This window comes from Notamacropus eugenii, chromosome 3, assembly GCF_028372415.1.
Source record: "Notamacropus eugenii isolate mMacEug1 chromosome 3, mMacEug1.pri_v2, whole genome shotgun sequence".
Lineage (NCBI taxonomy): Eukaryota > Metazoa > Chordata > Mammalia > Diprotodontia > Macropodidae > Notamacropus > Notamacropus eugenii.
Window position 1 is genome coordinate 283204356 of NC_092874.1, and position 18461 is coordinate 283222816.

The following is an 18461-nucleotide window of genomic DNA, read 5'->3' on the forward strand; positions in this document are numbered from 1 at the left end:
TCGTGAGCTTGAGTTGGTTTCTGTTTTTTTGTCTTTCATGCCTTCAGGCCAGCAACATGGTGAGTTACTCTTTTTAAGACATTTCAAGTGTTGGGTTGTCTAGAATCTTTATGTGTCTTGGTAACCTTTCGTAATTTTTATGTGGTTTACTTTTTTAAAACAGATTTTGTTAATTTTCCTACAAAAAATGGATTTATTGCTAACCAAAACACCTCCAGACGAAATAAAGAACAGTGTTCTACCAATGGTTTATAGAGCCTTAGAAGCCCCGTCCATTCAAATCCAGGTAAGACTGCTGAAAGGAAACAATTTAAGAAGTTTGATTCTGAAAGCAAAAGAAACATGGGAAATACATTTGCTTTGAAAATTTGAACAAAAATTGTCATTCTGCTTATTCCATTCAGAAGGCCATTTTGATTGCTGCCTCTTTTTGGGGAACATTATATTCATACCAGCTGGGCCAGGGTGGGATTTGCTGACTAGTTAAAAAGAGCTCTAAATAGCATGACCCTCCTCTTGAGTTGGAACCAGAGCATTGGGCCCTGCAATAAATATTGCAATGAATATTTGCAAAAAAAAGTGAGGTCATTTTCCCCAAACTTCAGCTACATGAGAATCATGAGGAGTGACAAATATTTAAAATAAAAGTTTGAGTCAAAATTTGGTGCTAAAAAAGAATAGGTATGTTAAGTGAGACAGCTTTCAGGAATTAGAAAAGTGTCTCTGTTGTTGTCTACACTGGTCCGACTACATCTGGGGTGTTATGTTTAGTCCTAGTAGCCATTTAGGAGGGTGGATGAGCTGCAGAGAGTTCAGAGGAGGGCAGTCAAAGATGATGCAGCACCTTGAAGTCATGTCATCTGAGCATGAGTTTAAGGAGCTGGGCATGTGTACAGTCTGAGAAGAGGGAAGTCAGAGGACAGGGAGGTTATCTTCAGGTTTGGAAGAGATCTTCACATCGAAGAGGCATTTCCCTTCTTTTTCTTGGCCCCAGAGCACAGAGCTCTCTGTAAAGAGGCAGATTCAGGCTGGATGTAAGGAAAAATTAGAGGCCATCAGCATAATGTTGTAAGGAAAATTGAGAGGCAGAGTAGACTGCCTGCTGAGGGGCCCTTGTCCCCCTTCAGGCAGCAGCTCAGGGCTAGCATGTCAGGTAGCTTGGAGAGGACATTGCAAGGCCACAGAGATCCCTGCCTGTTCTGAAGTTCTGTGATCCTGTCTTTAGAAAGGAGTGAGAAGAGTAATAAGGCTTAGATGTGGGCTGGGTTGTAGATCTGACACTGCCTTGGGGATGTCGCTTTCTCCTCTCAAGGTGAAAGAATGGGGTGGAGAAGGAGAACCTCTAGAAGCAGGCCCTCTCTGCATCCTTTCTGACTCTTCTTCTTCCTTCATTCTCTTACCTTTGCTGAGGAGGTCAAAAGGCAATTAAAGATGGGCTTTTGTGTTCCTGATGAGAGTAGACAAGATTCTTTTCATTACCTTCAGGCTTGGTGTTTCTCATGGTGTCCTGTTTTATTCTTAAGTATAAAAATTAATGACTAAGGAGTTGGGACAAAGATCTGGCCTCTTCCCACCAGCATGAGGAATAATAAAACTTTTTGTTGTTAAAAGTCAGCATTAAAGGGTTGAGAGACCGAGAGCACCAGAAGGAAATCAGACCTAGATTCTAGCTGCATTTTTTTCACCTCCTCTAGTTTCAGTTTTTTCGCCTGTTAAAAAACAGGTAAGATTTGTCTTATGGGCATGTTGTGTAGATTGGATGAGAGTGTTATAAGCATGCTGTGCTAATTATAAGAGACTGTGGCTATATTGATATGTATTGAAATGCTTTAAATTTTTTTTCTTATTATAAGATTGATACAGGTCTTTTTCTTTTGTAGGAACTTTGCCTGAACATCATTCCAACTTTTGCAAACCTCATAGACTATCCATCCATGAAAAATTCTTTGATACCAAGAATTAAAAATGCATGTTTACAGACATCTTCCCTTGCTGTAAGTAAATGTTTAATTTTTGCTTATTTTCCTGATCTTTCTTTCTTATGTTTGTATCATTTTCTCCTATATCATCTCTTCTGGACAGTTTTTGTCAGAGCACTCTGTGGGAGCCTGTTTTTTAAGTAGAACTCATATCTTAATGATTTTTTAAAAGATTTTTTTAATAGCTATTCTAGTCATGACTCCTAAATGCCAGTTAAAGAATTAAATACAAAGCCTTAACAAGATTTATAGGCCTCAGTCAGTTAGGAGAATCAGGCATTAGCTTTATTATCTATTAGTAGAAAATAGTATTTATAATTTTTAAAGTCACTGTATGCATCTAAGTCTATTGAAACTACTGGAATTCTGTATTTGTCATTGTATTGTTATTTATCAGTGTCAGTACTGTTAGTAAAAACATAATTCATCATCATAATAATAACCAATATTCATGTTGTGCGTACTGTGTATCAGATAACTATGCTAAGTACTTTGTGATTAGTATCTCATTTGATCCTCGTCACAATCCTGAGAGGCTGGTGCTCTTGTTACTCACATTTTGCAGATGGGAAAACTGAGACAGATAGAGTTTAAGTGACTTGTCTAGACTCACTAGCAAGGAAGTGTCCGAGACAGGATTTGAACTCAGGTCTTCCCTGTTTCAAGCCAGGTGCTGTATTCACTATGCCCACCTAGTTACCTAAAACTCCTTTAATTTTGTATTAATTTTTTGGTGAAAAAAATTGCATAATCTTGTATTAATATAGAAGCAGATTTCAAACCTTAATCAAAGCATGTTTTACCTGGTTCTTTTGTTTCAAAGTAATATTATTTTACTCTATTAAACACTGACAGATTTTGTTTCTATTATTTAAAAATTAGTTTTCATAAAAATATATTTAATTTTTGTCCACAAAGAATATTAATTTACTAACATTTTGCCTTTTTAACAGGTTCGTGTAAATTCATTAGTGTGCTTAGGAAAGATTTTGGAATACATGGATAAGTGGTTTGTACTTGATGACATCCTACCCTTTCTGCAACAAATTCCATCCAAGGAACCTGCGGTCCTCATGGGAATTTTAGGTAGCTGAAATTTTTAAATTTTATTTTATGCCTTTTCATCAGATTTATAGCTTAAATAATCCTTACAAATCACATCTTTAAAATTAGTTCATAATTTTCACTTTACCTTCTCTAGATAATTTAACTGACTCATTCCTTGTACATATTCTCTTCAGTAGCTTCAGCTTGACAGGACCCTTAATTTAGTCCAGCATGTCCTGTGATATTTTGTTTGAATTTCAGCAGATGGTTGTTGATACAACTTCAGAATCCCTTAGAACTAAACAGAGTTGTTTTACCTCATAGCTGTTATCTGCACAGTGGTGCTGTTCATAGGGACAAAGAGCAACACGGTAGTAAGAGACTTGACCTGTCTTCGTAAAGTGGCCTTTTTGGGGAGATGACACACTCAAAAAACAAATACAGTCTTGTGTAAGATGCTTTATTATAAAAAGTTGAATTCTCTGGGCTACTGAAGTACAATAGGAAGGAGATGGATGATGACTGTACTGATCAGGATGCCTGCTGGGTCTGGAAAGGTGGCAAGGCTACTAGAGAGAGGGGACCTCAGAGACATCGAGTCCAGCCCCAGAGAGGGCAGGTGACCTCCCCAGGGTCACCCAGGTCGCAAGGGTCAGAGCTCTAGCTCCCATTCAGTTTTTCCTTAAATCTTCTGTACCTTCCACACTGCCTCCTTCCAGGGTATGGCTCATGTTTATGAGGTGGAATGGAGGCAGGGAAAGAAGGTGGAAAGGTGAGGAGACTAGCCTTCCTTGAGAGCTGGACTTGATGGAATTGACTTTGAAGAGCTGTGTTCTCTGTTTGAAGGCAGATGATTTAAGGGGTGTTTTAAGAAGTCAAGTCACAGAACAGTGCTAGTGATTAGGACAAGGAGACATCAGAGATATGTTTGCAGACATCTGCAGTCATCCATCTGTGAAGTGTTAGGACAAAAATTCTGGGATTGAGGGATTGCAGGAATGGGGCAGAGATGAATTCAGTAAAAGAAAAATTAACAGTAGTAGGTTACTAGCTGTCATGGGTAAAGATGATGGAAAGAGGCAAAGGCAGTTCCCAAGCTTCCTAGGCTGGAGAGCCAGAGGCATGCCCTCACAGTGGCTGTGCCCAGAGGTACTTGGAAATTCCTAACTGGAGCTTGGGTGAGAAAGAACTGCTGGTTGGCAGCTTTAAATTGATAATTGAGTCTTCAGAGGGAGAACCAGTTCTCCAAGAAAAGAAGTATAGAAAGAGACCGTGACGAGACCAAGGATTTTACCTTGATGTAGATCCTCAGAGGGAGGAGAGCTGGTAGAGAAGACACAGGTGGTAGGAAGAGAATGATGATGGGTGATGGTTCAGGGGAACATCTCAGGAAGGCTGTGAGCAGTCAGCCTAGCTCATCATGACAAGTCACAGCTGTTTGTTAGCTGATTAAGAGATTCTAAAATCCCTGCCACTGTTAGCATGACATTGTAGCATCTGGCAGGTGAATTACAGTAGCACCTGGGAAAGCTATTGTAGCACACACCCCTGCTGTGTGAGGGAAATACTGCTGATTCTTGCTACGTCTCGATGCACCGTCTGAAATTTTGTTTTAAACCGTGTACTTGAACTGCAAGGACAGGGGATAACTGTTTTTGACTGTTGCATTTGGCATGCTGAGAGTTCATTCTAGGCTTTAGGCAAAGGCATTAATGAGCAAATAGCATCCAGGATTGAACTTCAGCTCCAGTTCGAAATAATATGCAGTGGACCGTCAGGAGGCTTCAGCCTGGTTCAAGGTCCCCATTCCTATTTCAAAGCCCAGCTCTTGGTAGCTGTACTTTTTTGTGGAATTCTTGTTTGTTGATCCATGGCTCAAGAATAGTTTTCTCTTGATCTTTTTATATTAGGTATTTACAAGTGTACTTTTACTCATAAGAAGTTGGGAATCACCAAGGAGCAACTTGCTGGAAAAGTGTTGCCTCATCTGATTCCTCTGAGCATTGAAAATAATCTTAATTTCAATCAGGTGAGTCTGGTGTTGGTTTTTTTTGTTGTTGTTGTTTTGTTTTGTTTTGTTTTTATTCATGTGGCAGTGAGTTTCTACTCTGAAGCCCTGAGAAAGGCTCCCCGTGGAAACACAGAGGCAAGGAAATTTCCCAGAAGAGTGGGTCATGAAGGGATCCTGGGACTTCAGAGAGCCAGAAGGCTTCTGGGAAGAAGCAGCATTTACAGAGAGAGAGGGTGTTGACAAGCAGAGGGAGAAGGGCAGGAAAGGGAAATGTGTTCAGAAAATGGGGAGTGATCCCATTGGTTTGTAGCATCAGGAATGCTCTATAGTAAGCAATGGGAGCAGGCAGGGTGGAGGGCTTTACATGTCAAGCTGAGGAGTTTTGACTTGATTGGGCAGGTAATATAAAACTACCACCGACACCAACTTCGTGGGGAGGGTAGTCTGCGTAGTATTCTAGCTCTCATATTCCAGAGTTCTGTGAGTCAGAATTTTCATTCTTCAGAATAATTTATCCTGGGCATCATTTGCTTGGGGGTAATAGTTGAAACTGGAAGGGTGTGGTTAAATCTACCTTGAGTGACAGGAAAGCAGAGAGTGTGGTATTGCTGAAAGCAGGAGAGGGGTTAAATATTCAGCAGTTAGTGCTTCCGGAAGACAGAGGAGAGTGAAAACCAGGCCACTGGACTTTGTTATGAGAAGGTGATCAGTAACTGCTGAGCCATCTGTTTGGGGACAGTGGCATTGGTGAACCTTGTATGCCCAGTGCATGGCCCCCTGTACAGGCCTAGCTCTGCCCAGTCCTAGTGCACCCATGGCAGTAGTGGCCAGGCTAGATCACAAGTGGGGAAGCCACTTGTAGTGGGGTTGGCCTATCTCTGCCCTCACAGAGGGCTCACAGGGTCTTGGCTCTACTTTCTTGGCCACTGATTGATTTTATGACTTTCCTCTCTGGCCTGGCCTATAAAGCAAAGAGTTTGAAGTAGAAAGTACTGTTAGGTTCTTTACTCTTTATGCTGTGATTCCGTGAGAGTGGTATCCTAAGATAACAGGCTTTCAGCTGAGGGTCTCTTCAACTCATGTTTTATTAGGGAATTATCCCATGCAAGAGGCAGTGCCACCTGCTGGGGAGACAGCTGTAGAGGCACTGGGCGAAGGGGCGGGCCTCCGTGTCCAGAAGACCAGAGTGCTAGTACCTTTGCTGCTCTCAGCCTCAGCTTCTCATCTGTAAAATGGGGATTATAACAGAACCTGCCTCCCCAGGTGGCTGTCAAGCCCAAGTGAAAGGAGCATGTGTACAGTGCTTCACAGCCTTAGATCACTAGGTGGAAGCCAGTGTCTTCCCCTAGCACCATCTGGTTTGTCTGTGTCTGCCTGGAGGTAGTCCTCAACATGTCTCCACCGTTAAGCTGAGCTCCTTGAGAGAGGAGTTGAGTCTTAGCCCATCTATCCTCACAGGACGATTCCATCCCTGATCAGGCTGTGTTTTTGTAGAAATGAAGAGTCAGATGTTTGAAGGATCTAAAGCTCTGCCCACTCTGGAGAAGGCACCAACAGAAACTCGAACCCTGGAAAAGAAAAGAGCAGAATTTGCAATCTGGGAAGTCCTAATTTACATTGAAGTAGATAGGAACAGACTGCCCCCCCCCCCATCCCCCAGCATTCAGCTCCTGAGAGCCCTGGAAAGAGAGACACAGCCAAGGAACCTGAGACAACAGCTGCAGTGATTGTTCTGGAAGCCCTCAGGGAAACCTTGGCTTACTTTTCCTTCAGTTTCTTAGCTTTATGTGATTTTAATCAGGTTTCCTGGAATTTCAGGCTCTTGTGTCTAAATAGAATGTGTCAATTTTAAAAAGTTAGTTTGAATCAAGGTGGGTGTTTTCCTGAAAATCTATAAGCCATAAACCCAGAGTATCCATGTAAATAAGAATCCCTAAAAATAACCAGTTTGTAGACTGTTTGGGATATAAAGCTCCAAATTCAGGTTGCATCCAGAAACTTAGGAGATGGTAGATTAGAGCTTGGAAAGAAGCCTGAAAAAGTTATTTAGTCCAAGTTCCTCACTTACAGATGATCAAACTAAAGTCACTTGGCCAAACTCCCTGATTTAGTTAAGTGGCAGAGTGAGAATTTAAAGCCTGCTGCAGGAAAGGCCTGCTTTACTGAGCATGCTTAGCAAAGAAAGGTGTTTTCCCATTCTCCAGTGCCAGGGTTATGAAAAAAATATATACTATAGTAGCCATAAGGAATATTTTGATAACTGCTTTATTTTATTTATTTACTACCAGTTTCCAAAATTGTAATCTTGTCTAATTTTTAATTTTAGTTCAATTCTTTTATTTCGGTCATCAAAGAAATGCTTCATAGATTGGAAGTGGAACATAAAACCAAACTGGAGCAGCTCCACATAATGCAAGAACAGCAGAAGTGAGTCGTTTTCTCCTGGAATTCAGGTGTTCCGGGTATGAGAGCAGCCAGTAATCTTTATTGGCTTCCAGGAGTCCTCTGGAAAACACTTGGGTTTTAATTTGATCTGAAGCCAAGCAATTCTACTCTTCCTTTTTATTTAGATCAGCTTTAAGATTAGGTTGAAAGAGGACACTGTTTAAAAATGAAGGCATTACTTTAGTAGGAAGAGTATCTTTTGCATGGTTCACCCCTCAGAAATTCTCCATCTACATTTCCCCTTAGCACCATGAGCCTATGTTTGTCTGTCCTGTAACAAGGCTGCTGGGGGTGTCAGCTTCACGGCCTTCAGAAATGGAGATTCTCTGTGCTGTTCCTGGATTAGCTACATATTCATGGAGTGGCACCGTGTTCTGAAGCAGTGCTGTCAGACTCAAGTAGAAATGAATTTCTGTAGTCCGCATACTGACATGGAGAATGACCTATTAGTATTATCTAGGCTGTATTCTGTTTTTGTTTATTTTGTTAAATCTTTTTCAGTTAGATGTTGATCTGGTTTGGGTGGCACTGGGGAGTGAGGTGGGTCACATGTTTGACATTTCTGCTTTGAGGACTTCTTCAGTCCTCCTTCCCTAGACATGCCTTCCCTGGGGGAAAGAAGTGACAGGTGGAGCTCACCCACCAAGGGCTCGCCATCTATCTCCTACCCATTTAAATTGCAGCAGAGTAAAGATATTAAAGGGAATACAAGTCAAAGGAAGTTCCTTCAAGTAGCAAGACCTCTGGGCTCTGTTTAGGGTATGAGACAAAGACTTGAAAGTAAACGTGTTTGGTGTGTGATATGTCGAGCAAAGCCTTTTTTGTTAGAACAGTCCTGTGGCAGATAAAACATCTGCAGTGTTCTTTATCCATTTAGTGTCATTGAGATTGTCAGTTAAAAGACAGAATTCATTAAAGCAAGAGGGAAACATCTCTAAATAGATGTGTGTGTTTGTCACAGCCTTGCTAGGTCCATTCCTTCCTGCCCATTCTCCAAGGGCTTACTTGAACCCAGTCATCTTCATGAATATTCCGTGATTACCCCAGCCTTGTTGGTTTTCTCTGCCCTTCGATTGCATTTGCTGTCTGGATGCTCACATTCTGCCATGTTGGTTCTGTCTCATGTCCTCCGCAGGTGAACTCTTGGAGGTCACCTTTTACTTGCTTTGTTATCTTCTCTGTCATCTCTTCCTGCCCCCACCCCTCCACCCAGCCATACTTTAGTCTAGCTCTGGAGCTCCGTCAGGTTCATCCCTGAGGCCTCCCAGTCCCCAGGAAGTACTCCTGTGTCACAGAGGTTTGTTTAAGTCAGCATGGGTGTGAGGAATCTGACCAAGCCCTCAGGCAGTCACCACGCATGTATTAAGCCCCTATGCTGAGTCATGCTCTGGGCTAAATGCTGGGGATATCCATATTCTTTTTTTGTGTTCTCACTTGGCAATAATTGGGTGTGATTCTTGCAGATCTTTGGATATCACCAATCAAATGAGTGCTTCTGAAGAGACAAAAATTCCTAATGCTGGTAGTCAGGTAAGAGTTTTGAGATTTCTTTTTTTTTTTTTTTTTTTTTTTTTTTTTTACAGAATGCTTGAAAATAGGATTCTATACTTCTTGGCTTTTTTTTTTTGAGAATAATGACATCATTGGATTTCTTTTTTGTGGCTTTTTAACAAGCTAACTTTCTAATTTCAACAGATTGACAAAGTCTTTAACAATATTGGAGCAGACCTTCTAACTGGTGGTGGATCAGATAGTAAAGAGAATGGGATACAAAACACACAGAAAAAAGTAAGCTTTCTTTAAAATTACCTTCTTATATTACCCTTTTTTCCTTTAGGGCTGTTTGAATGTGATTAATTTTTGTCAGGAAAACACTTCTTAACTTTTAATGCTTTCCAAGAATCACTAAGTGAATGAGTTTTGTTGAACCTAAATGTGTGGATAGCATGAAACAGCATCTTCAGTGTATTATAAAGTAAAGCATATTTCTTGAGTCTCTCAGAGTTATTAAATAGTGGTAATTGATGTTGATCTTTTTCTCTTACTTAAAGATTTTCTTCAGGTTTTCTTCAAATTTTCCCATTTTGATTTTATGCCATTAGTATTTAATTTCTTTCAGAAAAATGTTAAGCTTTACTCTCAGAACTCATCAGTGGCCATATAGATTTGGCTTGTAGTGTTGTACATCTAGAGCTGGGAGGGACTTTAGAGGCAATTGATTGTAGCCCTTACATTGTACAGATGAGGAAGGTGATCTGCTTCTTTTTACAGAAGAGTTATCCTTCCTGTTGCAATATCCAGTGATGTGCTTTGGTATATTTTGGGAAGACTTGACTAACAACTGCGTTTTCGTTTTGAAAATATTATTTAATTTTTATCTGATTATGAGACTAATTTTATGCAGCTCTGGGTATTAATTGCAGACTTTTTTATATTTACCTGTGGAATGTTAAGCCATTTGCTCATTTGTTATTTATGTAGCAGTCTCATGTCATTTTTATTTTGGTAGCTCATGCCATTTGCAAACAATGCATTCATCAGTTAAAAAGATAATGAATGTGTTATCCAGAAAAGATTCTTTTAAAGAGTCTTATAAAGTATGTTAGGTAGGGGATCATAGACTGTTGACATTTATTGACTGTCATTTTGGGGATGGGAGAGGTAAGAGGCAGTGTCTTCTATCTGTTATCTGCTCTGTTCTTGATTAGGATGTATATTTTTAAATTTGAGGCCTTTCCTAGCTGGGCCTGGATAATCGAAGTGTCCCCCTTCCACTCCATTTGAGAACAAGTTGTCCTTCTGTTCTTTTGGTTCCCTCTTAAACTCTTTTCCTGCATGTTTATTTCTCTCTAACAAGTTCACTGACATCAGAGTTCTTGAGGTGAACTTTCATCTTATTTCCTTTACCCTACACCTTGGGGCAGCTAGGTGGTGCAGTGGGTAGAACACACCAGTGTAGGAGTCAGGAGGACCTGAGTTCAAACGTCACCTAAGACACTTGACACTCATTAGGTGTGTGACCTTGGGCAAGTCACTTAACCCCATTTGCCTCATCCTGGGTCATCTCCAGTCATCCTGAGGAATATCTGGTTACTGGATTCAGATGGAAGGCGAAGTAAGGCTGGTGACCTGCACAGCCCTCACTCACTCACAACAAGGTGAAGTGCAAGTCATGTCATCATTTCTGTGATGACATGGTCCTCTTTGGCATCGAAGGACAAACACACACAGACACACACAGACACACACACACACAGACACAGACACACACAGAGACACACACACACAGACACACACAGACACACACACACACACACACACACACACACACACACACACACACCTACACTTTAAAATTTGCCTCATTTGTTAATTAAAGAAGCCTAGAGTGGAGTCCTGGACTCAACTGCTTATGCTCAGAACACTTTTAATTCATTCCTATTATATTGAATGTGCACTCTTTGTAAGATACCATATGGAATATAGAACTGAAAGAGATAGAATCCCTTTCTTTACAATGCTGAAGTGTTAGCAGAAGAAATGAGATATGCACACTTACCTCATTTTGGTCCGGAATACCTCACTAGATAGTGACTTCTTAGGAGTTATTCTATCCTTCTGAGATTTTGGGGAAAGTAAAGTAAAATAAAATTAAGCAAGGCCTTAATAGAATGGACTTTGAAGTAAATGAACCTTCCTTCCTATAGACCATAAAAATATGACTCCAATATCCAGCTTTTCATAGGTAGCAGTTCTTGTATGTTCAAAACATCCAGCCTTTTAACAGGAAATGTACCTCTCTTAACCAGGACAAATTTGTCTTGCTCAAACTGTTGTTTGTGTGAAATTATTGTTAAACTACTATGTGAGTCTATCATTTTCCAAATGTTTAATAGCAGTTCCCGTTTTTATAGAACTTTGAGGTTTAGGAGATATTTTACCCATAGCTACCCTGTGAGCTGTATCGGTTCAGCATCATCACATTCATGTAATGTGTGAGAGGTGATGAGCTTCCCATGTTCAGATGCTGCTCAGTCCTAGGCCTGGGGACTCCAGCCCAGGCCATGGGACTAGAGGCTGAGCAGTGTCTCAGAGAAGGCACCGTAATAAATCCTAGTGTATGAAAATTCAGGATTCACTGGAAGATCTTTGCCTTCAAAAAAGCAAACTCTAACATTGCCACGTGAACTGTCTTTTCACTTTGAAGGCATCACTGACACTTGAAGAGAAACAAAAGTTAGCAAAGGAACAGGAACAGGCCCAGAAGCTGAAAAGTCAGCAGCCACTGAAGCCCCAGGCCCACACCCCTGTGGTGCCCATCAAACAGGTTAGAGTTTCCTTCCTTTGGTATCTTTTTATTTGCCCCCTTTTCAGACAATAGTCATGTAAAGTTAGTTATGCCCAGCAGATACATGTATAAAGACTTCTTCGAATTGTACGTTCTTGGAAGGTTGTGGTTAGAATGGGGGAAAGATTATCTCCAAAAGGTAAATGACAAATGCCAGGCCTTCCTCCAGTCTGAGGTCTGGCAAACACTTGTCACAAGCACCTAAGTCTCTGTAAAGCAGGCAGAATGGGCTGACTCTTTTTCTGGATGTTTTTTGAGTAGAGCTGTGTTGTTTTTTGTTTTATTTTGTTTTTGTTTTTTAAGTATCCAGATTTCAGAACAGTAAAGGTGCCAGGGCCAAATATATACAGTTTAGAGAACTGGTCTTTTGGTTCCATATGACCTCAGTTGGTAGCAGGAATAATTTCAATTTTTGCTTGTCATGACATTTTTATTTCAGAAGCTTTCCTTAAACTCTTTGTTAATGTTAACTGGGAAAAAAAAATTCTCTCTCTGAAAAGATGGAGGAATCAGCATAAAATTATGTATTGTGAACAAAGCATTTTTAATAAGTTCAATTGACCACAGCTTCTTGAGCTGAATTTTTCATGTCAAATATTAGCGTGATTTAAGAGTGTAGCCTTGACGCAGATAGCCATAATCACACTGCTGTTTTATGTATTTTGCAGACTAAGGACTTGACAGAAACTTTGATGGATAACATGTCTTCTTTGACCAGCCTTTCTGTTAGCACTCCCCAAATTTCAGCTTCCACTAGCTTCTCTTCAGTCCCGTCCATGGGGCTGAGCATGGGTTTTTCCACATCAGTTGATAATGCAAAGAGAAGTTTGACAAATGGCCTAAATACCAACATGGGCTTTCAGACGCCAGCATTCAGCCTGCCAGCCAGTGCAAACCAGCATCTCTTCAGCAGCCCAGTTACACCGGCAGCGGCCCAGATGACTCTGGGGACGCCTTCTAGTTTAACGAACCTGAACACTCGGAGGGCTTCAGCTGGAATGTCACAGCAGACCCTGCACAGACCCACTGATATGTCTGCTCTGGACAGTCTGTTTGGGCCTCAGAAACCCAAAGTTAGCATGAACCAGTTATCTCAACAGAAACCAAACCAGTGGCTTAATCAGTTTGTACCTCCTCAAGGGTCCCCAGGGCCTGGCAGTTCAGTTATGGGAGCACAGCTGAACATGGTAGGACAGCCTGCTTTTGGTTTGCAGGGCAATCCTTTCTTTAACCCACAGAACTTTGCACAGCCTGCCAATATGACCAGTAGCAGCTCAGCTAGCAATGATTTAAAAGATCTATTTGGGTAAGGCATCTAATGTTCATTTTGAAGAATTGATTGCATTTTAATCATGGGTAAGCTGATTTCCATCTTGGTATGTTTGATTGAATATCTGGCTTGGAGGAACTTTCCCTACAGGATGGAATCTGAGAAACTTGGTGGAGGAAAAGAAGGGCATCCATGTCAGCCTTGTAGTGATGTAGAATCCTGTTGTTTGTCCACATTGAATGCACTTTGATTTGCCTTCTCCCACATCCTCTCCTCCCCTCCCCTTCTCAGTGATCTGAAGGCATGTCCCTAACCAGGCTCATTCAGAGCTGAAGACATTGTTGTCAGTGGCTCATCTCTTCCTGCATAACGTGGTGTGACCAATCAGTGACAAAACGGAGTCGATGGCATTGGCAGGTTTTCTCTGCCCAGTGCCACCAGGGTCCACATGCCACAGTTTTTCAGTCTTCATTTTAATTTTTTTCTTTCCCCAGTTGCTTGAATTGATTCCTGAATTGATATTTCTCTAAGTAAAGCAAACTGTAAGCATATAGAAAGGATCAGGTCATTTGCTTTTCTTACTCCTTATGCATTTGTTGTTTTCTATGCAGTTCTCAGCACATATTGCAAAATTTCACTCATCTTGCTTCTCATTGGTTCAAACTGTAAAAACCTCGGAAACCATCTTCGGTGCAAGATGAATCATTGTGAAACCTGGTGAAGCATGGTCTGCCTCGTGGCATGGTGTGTTTTGTTCCCGGGCTTTTCGGGAGTGTTTGGGATCATTTGTCTCTTTCTTCCTGTGCCCATCTGAGCAGAGGAGTCCGGCTGGATGGGCACAGTCACTTGGTGCACCTCTCTGTCGTGGGGTGTCGCCCTGTTTCTTTTTGCCTTCTTATGTTTGAACTGAAAACTTGTGAGATTGCATTTTCCAAGGCAGATTTGTAAGAATCCCAGTGTATTTGATGAATAAACTTTTAAAGTTGATGCTGTGTTGCTCCCAATGTAATAAACGTTACTTCTCCCAAAACGAGCAGTCGTATCTTCTGCTTGCCAATAGTGAGGCTCAGTTTGCCCATGATACAGTCTGGCCTCTTCTCCGTTAATGCCACTGAATGTTAATTCTTCCTTTCCTAAGAATTTCAGGAACTTTTATTCTAACACTTTGATCTTCAGAGTTGACCATTTGGTGGAAGGAAAGAATTAAATCTTCAACATTTTTACCGAAAGCCGACATGCTTTATTTTGTAAAGCCTTTCACTGATGATATTCTCCTTTCATTTGCTGCTTTAAAAAACCACAGGGCCTTATGCTGTAAATGTGATTGGTATTTTGTTAAATTATATTTCCACAGTTAATGCAGTGATCAATTTAAACACATCTTTCAAAGAACTGTGCGTGTGTGTTATGGTTGCTGCCTTCATGTTTTTATTTTGAATTATCTGGGACCAGCAGTGGTTTTAAATAAACCATGTGAAGTTTTGTGTGCTATTGATACTCTTGGAAGGTGTCCTGGGTTATACAGAATTTGATTATAAAATGTGATTGGATGATAACAAAACATTCTTGCTGCCAACATATGATATGAGGGTACTTTTTAAAAAAAAATAAATCAACTTTCACATCTGATTTCTGCATGAGCTGTACTTTATTATAACTGATCTCAGCAGTGACTTATACAGGAACAACTTGTAATAATTTACTTCAGAAATGAGAAGCTTTAAGAAGAAAGGATCATTTTGCCATAGAAAAGTGTATTTGCAATGTAATTGCATTCTTTGTAAGGGTATATTTTTATTACTGTTGGGAGTTTTAATCTTACTTGGAAAATTCATACATAGAATGAATATTTTAAGTATGTTTTCTTTGTGATACTGAAGGTAATCGCTGTTTAGTAGAGGCATTTTCTCCTTAATGAAGAGGTATCTTCTCCTAATTAACAGGAATGCCAGAGTTGGTCATCAGCAGTTTGTCAGGATAAAGAACTGGGGCTGGTCACAGGCAATTCACGAATATCGTCTACTGAGGGTTGGAGAGGATTGGGAGCATTTCTGGTGGAGGGTTAGTGCCCAAGTTGATGACATCAGGGTTCTTTGGGCTCTTTTGCAATATTGAGTTCCTTATAATTTGGTTTTAATTAAAAATTCTTCAAACTTTTGGAAATGTAATTGAGATGTATTCTATCACTTTTTGAAAAGAAATTCTCCCATTCATTTCATACACGTAGAATTCGCTTCAGTTTATTAGTTCCTTTTACTACCACTGTTCTGCTGCACCACAAAATTGTTTTGGGAAGAAAACTATTGTGTGGTAAGTTTTAAAAGATATTGGGAACCAGGTACTTTAAAAAAAAATATCACATGGTCTACAAGATTATTTTTAGCTTCTTGAATTGGAAACCTAATATGTAGAATAGACATTCAGAATTCGAGAGGAATTTGTAATTTTATAAACAATTGTGCCTTTTTCTTTTTTCTACCAAGTTCATACTTTTCTCCAGTGAAAAAAAAGTAGAATGTATGCACCATTCTAAAAGGAGATACAAGTAGACTTTTTTTCCTTTTCCCTAAATGGGTTTCTTTCCTGGAGCTTAAGTAAATGAAACTTGTAAATGGGAATAAAAGCTCCTGTGATGTCTACCTCCCATCACTGTTGGAAGTCTCAGATTGATACATTGTGTAAAACACTTTGCCTGTGAGCATTTGAATTGGAATAGTTTTCAAGTTTAAAGTTGTGGTTTTGGTTTTTGTCATTTCTGACAAACTTAATTATCAGAATTAAACTCATAAGAATGTTAAAATCAGAATTTTCTGGGTGAAAGGGACCATCTGAGAGACCCTTTGACCTATTTTTTTTTTTAAATTAAACTTTGTTTTTCTTCTACCTCCTATTTCACTCACTGCCCAGGAAAAAGTAGAAAGGAAAAGCAGAACTCTTGTAATAAGTATGTATAACATGTTGCCACATTGGCCTTTTGTCCGTAGAGTGTATCTCATTCTACATATTTAAGCTCCATCACATATTTGCCATGAGGTAGGTGCATCATTGCTCATTACTCTGATTAAAGTTCTTAAGTCTTTAAAAGTTGTTTCTTTTTACCATGTTGTTATGGTTTGTGTTCTTATTGAGTGCATCTTGATTCACTTCACGTCAGTTCACTGAAGTCCTCCCAGGTTTCTCTGAAACTGACCTTGATTTCTTACAGCACAGTGATGATGGTGATAATAGCTCTTCTGCAGCACCCGCTATGTGTTGTTGGAAGTATATCATTACATTAATATACCACAGTTTGCTCAGCTGTTTCCCACCTGCTAGTCGTCTTCCCCCCATCCCCACTTAGTTTTTAGTTCTTTGTTGTACAGAGGAGGAGGCTAGAACCCAGGAAAAGAAATGGACTTTCCCAAGAGTGTTTTGTGAGTTAATTGAAGAGCTAGGCCTACAGTTCAAGTCTCCAGGACTATAGCCACTTGTTTGCACTAACACACACTGCTTCCCTTGTTGTATGAACATTTATGTATTAAGGTGTACCTTACATTGAAATTGTAGTGTTTGGTTCATCCAGCAGCAGATTAATTAATGATTTGGGAGAGTAGTGGAAGATAAATGTGGCTATGTGGGGACCCTGAATGCCAGGAGAATGAGATTGAACTTGAGGCTTTTGGTAAAGTAGAGCCATTAGGGGCTCTGGAACCGTGTACTATTAAAGGAGATTCAGACCTTCATCTAAAACCTGGAAACCAGATCACAGCTAGAGCAGACAGTCTGGCCTTTAACTCCTTCTCACAGAATATTTAGAGCCACATGGAGCTAGGAGGTAGGCATAATGATGCTGTGTTAACTTTTAACTGAGTGGTTTTTAGTAGACTCAGGAACATGTTCTCCCCTACTTCAGGGGTTCCCTATGACCTCCATGGTCAAATACAAACAGGAGGACCTGAGGATCCTGGCTCCAACCTGCCTTCCAGTCTATTGTTCGTTACTACCTTTCACACATTCTACAAATCTGCCAAACTGTCCATGTTGTCATTTTTCACATAAAATATTCACCGGTATGCTGTTGCCCAGGCTGTTCCCGATGCCTAGAAAGCTTTTCTGTACCTCTTAGAATCGCCCCAGGTTTTGCCACCATCTACATGAGACTTTACTGGATTCCCTAACTGCTGATGCCTCCACTCCCCAAATTGTTTTAATTTGTCTCATTTCACACATATGTACATGTTGTTTGCCCCTATTAACAGCTAAAAGCTCTTGGAGGGCAACAGCTTTTGCATTTTTGTCTGTGTATTCACAGTCCCTGACACATAGTAGGTCCTTCATAAATGCTAGTTGCAGAAGTGAAAAAGGTTTGTTGGCCTTTTTCACATTGTTTAGATTTGAAGTTAAAGTGAATTTTTATGCTCTTCATCACTCTTCTATGTAGTGAAGCACATCATTTTCCTTGTAATTAGAACAATTCCTTATCATCGGAACCTGTGTCATGGTAGACTTCCAACAATAAACTTCTGCTGGTTCTACGCACGCTAGTTCTCAGATCCAAGAAATAGTGCGTTAATGGATTTGGCAGAATGATGGGGATAGTACTGAAGCTTTCGGAACTTATGAGTCACATTAATTTATTCCAGTCTCATGGAATACTCTGGAAGAGTTTCATCTTCCAGATTGTCATTGGTTGATGTGCAGGTTTGTTGTCCAAACTTGGGCCGAACTTTTATTCTAATTTTACAAATCTTTCATGTGTGTTTCTTTGATTACAGAAGATACTGTTTTTATAACTTGTGACTGAGGGTTAGGGCTGAATAACCATATGTCATGGATGAACAAGAATTGGTTAACTTCTGTTGGGAATTGGTGTGCAATTTGACTTGTGATCTTGTGTTACTGGGACATGCGGTGAATATGATGGAGATTTACATGCATGTTCTTGTCTGCTATTTCACTATGATTTCTTGGGAAGGACTTGCCCTGGGGAATGTACCTGACAGGAAAATGCTGTTTTAGGGACCTCACAGTAGGCATTTATTAAGCACCTACTATATGCTGGCAACTCTGCTAAATTTTGGGGTGCAAAGACAAAAAGTGTCCGCTCTCAAAGACCTTACGTTCCACTAGGAGAAATCACAAGTAATCATGAAGTAATTGGGGAGGGATGAATAACGGGAGTATCAGGAAAGAATTCATTTAGGAATGGGGTTTGGACTTTGATGGAAGAGGTGGGTGGAGGTGAAGCTGGGGTGTTCATCCCAGGCCCACAGGCTCATGGCATTGGCCAGATTTCTGCCCCTGCTCTGGTTGCTGGCCCTCTAGTTGACCAAAAAGCCCAAAGTGTATAACTTCAGGGATCATAAGTTTAGGCCTGTCAAT

General features: G+C 40.4%; 1 protein-coding gene across 2 annotated transcripts in view; it reads left to right on the plus strand.

Moving 5' to 3' along the window:
- The window catches only part of SCYL2 (SCY1 like pseudokinase 2), a 58800-nt gene extending 44071 nt beyond the window's left edge, over positions 1–14729 (plus strand). For both annotated transcript variants that reach the window (XM_072655674.1, XM_072655675.1), the window contains 9 exons: positions 164–286; positions 1881–1994; positions 2933–3065; positions 4937–5055; positions 7364–7464; positions 8946–9012; positions 9178–9270; positions 11690–11809; positions 12499–14729. In XM_072655674.1, coding sequence (XP_072511775.1) covers positions 164–286; positions 1881–1994; positions 2933–3065; positions 4937–5055; positions 7364–7464; positions 8946–9012; positions 9178–9270; positions 11690–11809; positions 12499–13140 — 1512 coding nt within the window. In that variant the 3' untranslated portion in view covers positions 13141–14729. The remainder of the gene's footprint in view (positions 1–163; positions 287–1880; positions 1995–2932; positions 3066–4936; positions 5056–7363; positions 7465–8945; positions 9013–9177; positions 9271–11689; positions 11810–12498) is intronic.
- The last annotated feature ends 3732 nt before the right edge of the window (positions 14730–18461 follow it).